Genomic DNA, 12,560 nt, shown 5'->3' with positions numbered 1-12,560 from the left:
ACCCGATGGAGCTATTCAATTGTTGCTCCTGTCGGGTGCGATCAGCTGCCAGCGCTCCATTTCAGCCCGCAGCTCCAGAGGGGTGCGAGCTGAAATCGGCGAAAAGTGACCTATTTGCCACTTTTTGCGATCGCGCCAAAAACCGGGAACAATTGAATAGCGGCCCGCGATCTCCCGTCACTTTAGACAGGAGATTCGGGCCGTGAAAACAATTGAATTCCGCCTATAGACTTTAATGGTATGAAATCTCCATTGAAGTCTATGGTGGGAACCGCTACATTGTATCCAATGATGTAACAAGGTTACTTGAGGTGAACCTTGTGGTTACATCATTAGATACAATGTAGTGGTTCCCACTATAGACTTCAAAGGAGATTTCACACCATTGAAGGCTATGCAGGAGACACAGCAAATCAGCGGCCAGCTCCGACGGAGACGCACGCTGTTTGGCTGGCTGCTCCTGCAATGACTAGGCACACGTGTCCCCAGTCATTCGCGCAGAGGAAAGGTATGTGTAAACTCCTCCTGTCCGGCATGGTTTCGGGTTTTAAGTATTTTAAGTATTTCTTTGGCTGTGGAACTACAGGTACCAGTGGGCCCGTAATGCCCCGCATGCTGGTACTTGTGGTTCTCCAAGTACCAGCATGCGGGGGAGGCTTGCTGGGATGTGTAGTACCACAGCTAAAGACAATATTTAAACTTCTAATTTTTACACAACTACACTATCAACCCGGCACCCCCGGGATATCAACCTAGGCTTGGGGTGCCCTGGAAAGGGGGACCTCTTTATTGGGGGGGTCCCCACCTCTCCAGGGATCCCTGGCCTGGGCTGACAAGCGGTCAGGGGTAATGCTTTGGCTGGGGAAACCGGTGAAAGGGTTTCCTTGGCTGTGGCATTACCCCCCCACTAGAAAGAGCCCAGTGCTGGTTATGGAAATTACAGGGGACCCCTACTCTTTTTGTCTCGTTTTTCCACAACCAGGATCGGCTCAGAAAAGCCCTGTGCTGGTACTTAATATACAGGGCCACCTACGCATTTTGGCCCTTGTATTTTTAGAACCAAGAGAGGCTGTACAGAGCCCGGGGCTGGTTATGTTTCTGGTAAGGGGGTGCAAGTCTTTTTTTTTGTGAAGTGTTTTTATATGTACACACGGAAACATGCGCGTATCTCATGGATATGCGCATGTTTCTGTGTTACTCTGACCTGCTCAGGATAAACTCGCCATCCTGAAGCTGGTCTATTTTGCGAGTTCTCCGGCAGTAATATGTACGAGTGAAGCACTCACACTCTATTACATTGCCCGAGCTCTATCTATAGAATGGGAAAACATCTGGATGCGGGATGTGTTTTGCGTGTGTTAGTAAAGCCTGAAAATTGCGAATTTTACTGTAGGCGCACCCTATTACATTTGCGAGTGAGTAAAAAATGCACATTTAGTGCTAGACTCGCATTTTTTACAAATTCGCAATCTATTACATTTACCACAATACATACTGTATTTCTATAACAAATAGGAAAATTGATTATTTCATCTAATAGATTTTTGCAATGTGAAAGTGTTAGTTACATGACTAACATGGGAAGCCAATAAATCAATAGCGAGGATGTGAAACGTGTGTACACCAACTGCTATAGAACTCTGTATCAGGAATGCTGGGACAGTATTTCAGCCACAGCAATACATCAGCACCATTGAATAGTCTCAGTCATTTTACTTGAGCGTTAAAAATCCAATAATTTCAGTAAAACAAATTAGAATAAGAGGGTGGAACATATCAAGATAAACATAAAAAATGATGTAGTGATTATACATTTACATGTTCAAAATCAATGATTCTAGTCTTATTCCCCTGTCATGTCTCTCTAACAAAACTAATTTGGCAAATTTAATGAATAACACTAAAAACATAAATACGACCATACAGAGATGACAGTTTTGGGGCCGTGATATAGAGATGTACATATAACCCCTCTTTTTTGTGAAGTACATATAACATCTGATCTGTTATAATATATTTGCTATACCCACAGCAGAAATGGGATAATCATTTATAGTACTCTGACTCAATTATGGAGCTGCAGAAGATTCCTTTCATGAAATGATGACTTGTCCCTGATCCTGTAACAGACCTTGAAACGCAGACCATATGTTTTATACCATGAAACACTGATTCTTGGTCATTTAGCCTCATTGCTCAGTGGATGACTGCTCATCATTGAAGCCATTCAATGTTTTTGTTTTATCGCTAAGGGGCATATTCAACTGAGCGGAAAAAACCTTGCGCCCAATTTTGGATTACCACATGTATGCGCGCTCCTGATACCCATGGTATCCAATTTTTAAAAAGTGGTCGCAGGGTTTTCATCTCTGAAAACCCCACGTCGCGTAAAAAAAAAAATATATAAAAAATTCTACACTTACCTGCCTGGGGGTCTCCACGGCTCCTGGTGGCCTCCCCTCCATCTTCTCACTGAAGAGGGGGCTGCTGGGAGTCCCGGGGGCTGCAGGGAGGCACAAGGGCTGCTGGGAGATGTAGTTCTCCCAGCGCCCATTACGGGGGGCACACTGACACGGGGGGGGGATTTTACACACACAACACTCATACACACACACTCACTCATACAGACTTACAAACACTGACACACACTGTATACTCAACGCTGCTGCAGAACTGACACTGGATGCAGAAGACAGCGCTACAGAAGGTGAGTAATTAAGGACTAATTAAGCTAATTGGAAGCTTCCAATTGCTTAATTAGTCCTCTGGGGGGGTGCCGCCGGGGTTCCAGAGCAAGTCCCACCAATTTTTCCTAAAATGAACGATTTTAGGAAAAATCAGACTTGCTCTGGAGGTGCGAGGAAAAAACTTCCCGGTCTTTTTTTTTGTTTTTAGAGAATGAGCACAAAAATTTCAAAAACATCTCTTCTTTCTAAATGACTAATTATATTAACTAATCTCTTTTCTAGCATTTATTAATATGCACATTATTAGATGATCACTAAAACAGCGGAACTGAGTTGCAGCTTTGTGGGTCCAATACACTCATATCGTCACAAGAGGTTTTATAATCTGCTGTGTTAGATTCATTAAAAGTCAATGCCCTACAGTATCTTTCATGGTGGAAGACAAATTCTGTACAAGATGTAGGCAGAGGATGCAACTGCATTGGGGGCACTAAAACTGGGGGAATGACTCATGGGAAAAACAGGACTAATAGGTCTTTTTGTCAGATGTGAAGGGGATCGGCACCAGCTGAGCAGATTGTGGGGTTCCCTACTGAATAGAAAAGGATGGTATTAGCAGTACATAACAATACAGTCTTAACACAAATGCTATGCAAGTAGAGGAGACGCCATTTTTCATCTTTGCTTGTCCTATGAATTGTGGAAGAGACATGAACCTCACCACATACATAGTTAAACAAAGGCAAAATTGACATTATAAATGAATTACACAATTAAACTGGTAAATAAAATACAGGTTCCTTATAATCACATGTACATGCAGCATGGCAGTTTCCACACTCAGGTATTGCTAATACTGCAATGTCTCTGGCAAAAGCAGGACAAGCTGAGCAGGCAACTGATTAATCATACAGGCCAGTTGTTCCAATGAAATTAGGGGTTCCCAACGTCACCTTCTAAATTAAGTGCAAGCATCTCCCTTCCAACTGAGCACTTCTGAGCAGGTCTCAGGTAAGGTGCAGGCTGCACCCGAGTTCAATCTTCAATGTAGCTTAGAAATACAATTTACTTTGTGTTCCTGACGTGTTGTGCCTGAGAGCATTGTGACGTGTGAAACATGTTCCTAGCCACCATGTACTGCCGTGTTAGATACATTCGTATGTGACTTTGATATGAGTGTACTTCTAGATGTTCATTTAATAAATATCACTGTAGCCCCCGTTTTATTGATATAAAAGGACTGTTCAGAGCATTCACTGTTTATGACAATGACACAAAGCACTTTATGGTCTCCTGGTGACTCTAACCAGATCATCAATGCATAGGCACCGGACTCCCCTATCTACATGTGACTCTGTCCTTGACTTCCCCAAAGTGGTCCTTCCTATAGACTTGCATGTAACTTGAAAGCAACTGAACTTGAACTTCTAAGTTCTAACCATGGTAAATTATGCTTCAAATTACAGGACATATGGTCCAAAACTTCTGATGCTTGCGCTGTATTTGCTCATGACCTTTTGATGTTCTGTTTACGTAGCTTTTGTTAATTATAGACCCAACTGCCCATTACATGCCATGGTGTCATTCCACAGCCCTTCATGATTATCACAGTGGGATTATACAGAGACACATCTGCATGCTCAACAAAATTACAAAATATATTTCATTTTAACATGACGTGTAAAAGGCTAACAGATAGCATGTTTCCCCTGATGAAGTCAACAGAAAGGAGGGGATTTTATAAATTCCTTGGCCAACGAAAGGGTAGGCGTTCAGTCTGAGAAGACAAGGATATACCTCCACTACTCCAGCAGCAATAAAACTCAAAGGTGCACAAGGCCCGGAGACTTGATATTTCTCTGTTTCACTGAAAAGAGCATCTGAGAGATATGCATGGTTATTTGCTTAAGATCAGACACTGATCTTTATTTTCATTTATTTGATATTCTGTGTTTTTCTTGTAAAAGTATATTAAAAATGTAAAACGTAATACATTTGTGGTACAGTTCCTGGAAAGGTTCGCACAGATTTACCGAGCAAGAAACAGTGGGTTCCGTTGCTGCTGGACACAGCTGAAGGCCCTGTGAGCATTCTCTGTGATGGTCTTACTCTCGACGGTTTTCAGTTCATTGTGGAAGTTTCTTATTTGTTTTCAATCAGTGTTTGGACCTTGTGAACCAGTTCCCGAGCTATCCTCAGAATCAACTGTGCATCATGATGCTCTGCCATTTCTACAAAAATAAGATGGTAGCACTTATGTCAATGAATTTACATTGTTGTTTTATTATGTAACACCCAGTTTACATGCTACTGGTTTATTCCAACCGGGAATATATTGTGCAAGTCATGGGGCAGTATTGAACAAAATTGGGAAACCAAGTTACTTTGGCACAATGGCCCTGATTCAGAGCCAGACGCTCTTTGTGGATGCTCGCTCTGAATCTGGGCATTTTTTTTACCCCCCCCGCCTCCAGGCCGCTCGCTAAGCTTTGGGTGACCACCCACAGCGTTAGCGGGCGGCCTGGTGATGGTCGCGATTATCGCGACCATCGGGCTTGCGACGAGACCCTTGTGGTAGGGTCTCGTCCTCCGCAAGTCCCAGTGAACTTCCTGCTCTATTAGAGCAGGAAGTTCACTACTGACATCACTGGTGATGTCGGTAGGGCCGCCCACAAACGGCAGGAGTTCCTTCTGGAACGCCTTCGTTTGTCCAGCCACCCCCACTGCACGCCTACAAAACGGGACAAGCTGTCAATCACAATCAACAGCCGCCCCGTCTTGTAGTGAGCCCCGCAACGAATGAAAATTCTCTCGCTACGGGGCTCGCGTGCGCACTGCCCGGCCACCGACCCGCTTGCGAGCGCTGTGCGCTCGCTAGTGGGTCTGAAGCAAGCCCAATGTGGGGTACAATCAGAAGATATCAGGACGACCTCTATTCTCTTTCTTAGGCATGTTGCCAACTAAAGCATTATAAATGCCTAGTAAGCTTGTAGTATCATTGAGCATTTAAGTACCCGTGTGATAGAAATAACCAGGTGCCTTATGCCTGTGGCTAATATAAAAGGGCACACACAGCTCCAGTGTGGTATTAGCCTAAGGGCTCATACACATGGGTGTACATACACACAGTGCTATTACAAAGTTTTTCTGCGCTCTGTGCCACACACCCCCTGATCACATGACGTCATGCGGATGGGACAGGGCCAGCAGCGTCGGGAATCACAGCACTCCGGGGCGCTGTAAGAGCTGCAGTGTGCACGTCTGGAGCATTTAAAGGATGCACCGGGCGGCACTGCAGCAGCTATTCTGGTTGCATGGTGCCCTTCCAGGCACCCTGCTAGCCGGATGCAGGGCTGTAGTTGTAGCAGTGCTGCCCACAAGGCTCTGTGCCCTGTGCAGCGGAACTGCTCGCACACCCCTAGTTATGTCCCTGCATACACATCAGCATGCTGATCAAAAATATAAAACATATTTAATTTTAACATGATTTGTACAAATGCAGCATCAAAGTGTAGACATATTTTGCATTCCGTCACCGCTTTAACATTGTGCTAGAAGCATGTTCTCAAAGGCTCCCTCCAGCAGAGTGTACATATGTACATAAATAAGAGCTGTCATAGAGCTCCACTGTATTTTGTTGAATGCCGATACTGATGTATGCTTCAGGCAACACTGAAAATGGCATAAAATGCCAAAGCACACTTTAAAATATTGCTCTTATGGAGCCTAGGAATGAAGGCGATTGTACCATTTTTGTTACTTGTTATAATAAAACCTATTTACAGAGAATAGAAACTCTCACAATTTAGGTAGGACAGACCCGATTTGAGGGCCTGATTCAGAGCCGGAACGCTGTGAATCAGGGCGTTTTTTTTTTTTTTTTGGTGCGTCCTCCTGGACGCTCGCATAGCTGTGGGTTACCACCCACAGCTTATGCGAGCGTCCATGATGATGGTCGCGATGGTCAAGACCATCGCGACCATCGGGCTTGCGAAGTGACCCTGCGGTAGGGTCTCGCTGCCGCAAGCCCTGGAGTGATTTTGGCTCTATCAGAGCCAAAATCACTCCCACTGACATCACTAGTGATGTCAGTGGGGCCGGACCCAGACGGTAGGCGTTCCCATGGGAACGCCTCCGTCTGGGCAGCCACGCCCCGGCACGCCCACCAAAGGGGGCGTGCTGTCACTCACCATCGACAGCATGCTCCCTTTGGTGCGAGACCCCGAGCGACGGCTTCCCCGTCACTCGCCGGGTCTCACGCATGCGCACGACGGAGCAGCCTCCGTCATGCGCATTTGGGTACCATCGACCCGCCTGCGAGCGCCCTGCGCTCGCGAGTGGGTCTGAATGAGACCCTGAGGCTCATGTCCACTTTCCCGATCAGGGAAACTTTGTCCCGCAGAGGGAAAGAGCAACAGTGAATGGATCCTGCACTCTGCAGTGGTAGACATGCCCACTGTGGGTGTGGCCACATCCTCATTATAAAGTAGACACACCCCCAATGGATGTAGAAACCCCCTCATGCTTTAAGTAAAATCAAATATTATTATGAGTCTTAGGGGCATATTTACTAAGGTGCGGGTTTTTAGAAGTGGAGATGTTGTCCATAGCAACCAATCAGATTCTACTTAACATTTATTTAGCACCTTCTAGAAGATAATAGCTAGAATGTGATTGGTTGCTATGGGCAACATCTCCACTTCTAAAAACCAGCGCTTAAATATACCACTTACAGTGTTGCCTACAAAATATTTCTCTGTACAAGTTAAAGATAAAAATCTAGAAGGAGAGTAAACTTACATAGCATTTAAGATAAGGGAAACTTTCTCTTTTAACAAGCAAACACTTGTACGTTGCTTACCATTAAAAAACTTGATGATGTCTGTAAAATCCATGTTGTTGTCTCGAACGATTTCTCGATAAACTTGTACCAGAGCTAGAGCAATGAACAGTACAAAATGCTCGGAGGAAATATGTCTGGCTGCCCATATAACTTCCCACACAGCAAAGACGTCCTCATACAGCAACTCTGCACAACAGAAGACAGGGAACGACAGTTAACACACTTATCTTGAGAGGATATGGAAGTAGTGACAACAAAACACATCTTGATCACACTGAAAAATGACTTTTCCACTAAACTTTAAATAAAAATCACTTCAGGGCGGAATATAATATGGTCCGAGTTTGCAAACAGGCAGACTTTTCTGCAACTTTACAGCAGCCATTTTTTTTCAATAGGCAAAACCAGGTTGGTTTTACCTGTAAACAAAAGGCTGCTTATACCCTTAACTGGCAACATCACATGTGATGCGATCGCAGCCAGCAGTGCTTCAGCTGGCAAGGTCGCATCACATTCGACAGCACAGCCCGGCTGTTGCAGAGGAGATCCATTCTGCACTTTTGCAGAACGGATCTCCTCTGTCTCCCTGGACATGATGCGGCGGTCTGTGACCGTAGACATCACTTCCAGAATCACGCCCCAGAATGCCATGCCAACTGCACTCTGGTTAGCATGTGCCGGGGATCACAAGTGCAGGGATCAGCTTCAGCTGATAATCAGTCCCCCTGACACGTGCTCCACTGCGCTCTGCATATGGGGAGGGGAGGAGGCCCATGGGAGTTGGGGGGGGCAAACAGGGGGGAATCTGGCATCAGTGGCAGGAACGTATTTATAATGGGTGCAGGGTGTGATGTGCACACGGGTCCCTTGGTCCAAGGGGGCCCGCACCGCACAACCTGCACCCACACTTTTTTTTTCCATACTTACCTCTCCAATGTCCCAAAGAGTAGCACTACTGAAAATGCCTAGAAAATGGCCGCCGCTGCCATTTTCCTGGTGTTTTGCACATGCGCAGTAGGAAATCACTGTGACACAGTAGGCTCCGGTCACACTCTAGTGCTCAGTCTACTGCTGTTGTCAGTTCGCTGACGGCAGCCGAGGAGAGAGGAGGGGGCTGTCACGACCAGGGTCTCCCGGCATAGCGGTCGGCGGGTGATACCTGTGAGGACGCTATGGCGAGGGGCATCTGGCGGTGGCACTGGTGCCTGGCGGGGAGCATTGGATGTGCGTGGTTCTGTGTGGGCATACTGTCACTCTGGTCTGGTTAGGCCCGATGGTGCTTCCGTTCCGTTCTGGCATGGGCGCCACCATCTTGCCTCCGGACATGTGACCTAGTTGCCCTATCCTGGTGTGTCACGTGCTCCTCTCTGACCAGTCACGGCTGAGCACTGGGGATTTAATGGAGTTCAGAGCTCCCTTGCATTGCCAGTGCAACGTTTCTCAGCGAGAGCTGAGAGAGAGAGTTCCTGTGCTTTCACCTGTCTGTTGGATTCATTGCCTAAGCTTGCTTCACCTGACCTGCTGCAACCATGCTGGATTCCCCTGCCTCCTCCAATTACCTTCCCTATTGCCTGAGCACCTGTGTCAGCTACACTTACCCTGCACCCTCCATTTACCTTTTCCCCTGCCCGAGTACCTGAACCTGCAGTTTCCCTGCACCTTGCTTCCACTTACACCCAGCTGGACTTCATTACCTCTGCCTGCATTCTGTTACAGCTCACCATACTTGCATACTGGACTGTTCCTGCCTGTCACTATCTGGACATTCTCCCATTTACCCCACTACAGTTATCAAGTGCACTTCAGTGCTATACCTGGACTTTTTCGTTAGCCATTCCCTTGTCCTCTAAGTCACTTATTAAAAACTCCACTTTTTCATTTAAATCTGCTTCTATGTCTGCTCCTATCACCAGCCCGGGTCCACAACAAAATCAGAACCTCACAGGGGCCCCACACGGGGAGTGAACACGAGCCCTCTCCTCTCTTAATACGGGGTAATATAGAGAAATATGAAACTGAAGGGGGAAGGGAGGGAGCGGTAAAATGAAATAAAAAAAAAATTATACTGGTCACAGGGTAGGAGGAGGGGGAGCAAAGAAAAAGTAACTTTTTAGTTTTTACAGGGGGGTGTTGGTTTAGAAAACAGGGATTTTTTTTATTACTAATGGGGTGTGTGGTGGGTATTATTATCAGGTATTATTAAATATTTATGATCCATAGGGGGTCTTTTTCCTACTAGAGTGGAAAGTTATTTTATAATGAGGGCCTATGGACACTGGGGGATATAACAGGGCTGGATTAAGGGAGGGGGGGCAGGGGCACCCCACACAGGATCGATGAACAGGTGTCCAGTGGCACCTGTTCCCGGGTGGAGGCTCAAGCAGACGCGGCTGTTCTACTGAATGCAGTAGCACAGTCAGCTTTCTAGGGGGGAGAGGGGCTGGATTTGCACTTACATTAGCGGAAGCAGGGGGGGTTTCTGAGCACCTAGAAGCCCCCCCTGACACACCGATCCCCCCTACACTGACCACATCGGAGGTGAAGCCAATACGGCAAGCACCCCCCCCCTCCCAAAATCACAGCGAATCGAGGTGCCCGGCCCCTGGTGCAACCTATACCTGCAGCAGCTGCTGCTGCATTAAGTGTAAGTACGTATGTGTACTGTTTTAGTATGTATGTGAATGCATATGTATCAGAGCCGTAACTAGACTTTTTGGTGCCCTGTGCCAGAGAGAGCATTGGTGCATTTTTTAAATAGGGACATAAGATAAAGCACCTGAATAAGGGCCTAGGCCTCATGGGGAAGGACCAGGGAAGAGATAGGGAAGACCAGGAGATGCTGGGGATAAAAGAAGAGGAAGCTACAAGTGAGAATGATAATAAACAGGAAAATTGACTGGCCCAAACAACGCCCCCTGCCCTGCAGTGACCTGTGCCATGCACTACCCTAGTTACCGCCCTGATATGTATGTATTGGAGATGTGCGGGTTCGGTTTTATTTGGTCCTTATTGCCAAATTATCGCAAGTTTTGATTAGTTCGGATTTCTCTTATTGGCTATACAAAACACGTGACAGCTGTATAGCCAATATGATGCCGGTTTTGAGATCTGAACATATCCGAGTAAAACCGAACCACACATCTCTAGTATGTACAGTATGTATGTGTATGTATAGGTATGTATTTGTATGGAATCAGTGTGATTCAAATCCTGACAGCGGCAGCCCGGCAAGGGTGAAATTTCTGATCGTCAATTAAGGTAAGTATCGCTAACCTTTCTACCCCCACTAACCCCAACCCTCCCTTAGGGATGCCTAACCCTAACCTCCCCCCCAAGTGCCTAACACCCCTCCAAGTGCCTAAACCTAACCCCCCCTTCCCCGCAGCCTAACCCAAAGTCTCCCGGGGGTGCCTAACCCCCCTTCCACTAACCTAACCCTCCTGGGGGGGTTTCTAACCCTAAGTCCCCCCTAACCTAACCCTCCCCTGTCCGCGCCCGGCTAACCTTCGATCGGGATGCCGGGCTCCCGGCGTAGGTAAAATGACAGGCGTCTGGATTTCGACGCCTGTCATTAGACCCTTGCCAGGATTAGACAGTCAGGATACCGACGGTCGGCATTCAGACCGTCGGCATCCCGACTGCATACCTATTTGTATGTATGTGTTTCTGTGTATATATGTGTTATGGTGTATATGTGTTAGTGTGTATGTATACTGTTTATGTGTGATATATATTGTCGAAGTCAGATATAAATATTAAATACAAAATAATGGCCCTCATTCAGAGCCATACGCTCTGAGCAGAGCGCACGCTCTGAATGAGGGCCGTCCTCCATAAAAATGGAGCATCCTCCTGGACGCTCGTATAGCTGTGGGTCACCACCCACAGCCTATACGAGCGTGCAGTTTGATGGCCGCGATGGTCGTGACCATCGAAACTGCGAGCCGGAGCCTGCGGTTGAGGTTTTCAACCGCAAGGCCTGGAGTGATTTTGGCTCTATCAGAGCCAAAATCACTCCCACTGACATCACTAGTGATGTCAGTGGGCCAACTTCTGACGGGAGGCGTTCCCTTGGGAACGCCCCCGTCAGGGAGGCACGCCCCCGGCACGCCCACCAAAGGGGGCGTGCTGTCAATCAACATCGACAGCACGCCCCCTGTGATCAGACACAACGAGCGAAGGACTTTCCTTCGCTCGTCGCATCAGGGCCCATGTCTTATATCCAAAATCTTATACAATAACTGGCCTAGTCTTACAGATTTTAAATGCAATAGATAATTATAGTTTAGCCAGTAACCCCCAAGGAGATGTAAATCAATGTTTGCTGGCCCAGGTTGAATAGGTCAGCTCAAACAATTATGGTGTCATAAAATGTAGAATTTCTATTCACCAACATTTCCCTGTATTTGATCTACTCAAACAAGCATGGGATGCCTGAGGTCTCTTGGCACCAATATATATATATATATATATATATATATATATAACTCCTTATCTGACCCTCACAGGACAAGGTATGAACTGGTTTAATGACTTCCCCAGGTCTGCTGCACTGAGATATGATCTTAATTATACGTATCACCTACACACACCTGAGCACACGAGTGCCTAGCCCATTGTGTTGTGAAATAGACAGAGAAAAACCTGTTTAAACTGGCTCCCTAACAAACTAATATATTTGATTTACATTAATTCAAGAAATTCCCTTATTGACACATGTATACACATATGAACTCTACAATATATATACTTGGTGAAAACCACTTTTAAACATTATGGTATATTTAATTTAAACAATTTCCCCTTTCAATCCTGGTGTTATTCAAGTATATTTGATTTCACAGTTGATCACCAGCTGCAGTACCAAGGCTCCCACTTGTTGCGGTGAGAGATTGTTTTGATTGGACACACATGTTCCCTTAGTTTACCCTTTAGTAATTTAAGTATATATGTATATAGGAAGAATTAGACATTTATATTACATGTCCAATGTATTATATATATATCCCAGCGTTCGGGGCTCACACAAT

At 46.1% G+C, this 12,560-nt stretch overlaps 1 protein-coding gene across 4 annotated transcripts in view; it reads right to left on the bottom strand.

The window, feature by feature from the left end:
• Nucleotides 1-4,699: 4,699 nt before the first annotated feature.
• The window catches only part of SGSM2 (small G protein signaling modulator 2), a 483,760-nt gene continuing 475,899 nt past the window's right edge, over nucleotides 4,700-12,560 (bottom strand). For all 4 annotated transcript variants that reach the window (XM_088449453.1, XM_088449451.1, XM_088449450.1 and 1 more), the window contains 2 exons: nucleotides 7,549-7,716; nucleotides 4,700-4,918 (listed from right to left, as the gene is read on the bottom strand). In XM_088449453.1, coding sequence (XP_088305579.1) covers nucleotides 4,830-4,918; nucleotides 7,549-7,716 — 257 coding nt within the window. In that variant the 3' untranslated portion in view covers nucleotides 4,700-4,829. The remainder of the gene's footprint in view (nucleotides 4,919-7,548; nucleotides 7,717-12,560) is intronic.

Source organism: Taudactylus pleione, unplaced genomic scaffold, assembly GCF_031769625.1.
Source record: "Taudactylus pleione unplaced genomic scaffold, aTauple2 ptg000485l, whole genome shotgun sequence".
Taxonomy (NCBI): domain Eukaryota; kingdom Metazoa; phylum Chordata; class Amphibia; order Anura; family Myobatrachidae; genus Taudactylus; species Taudactylus pleione.
This window is presented reverse-complemented; position numbering and strand designations above follow the sequence as displayed.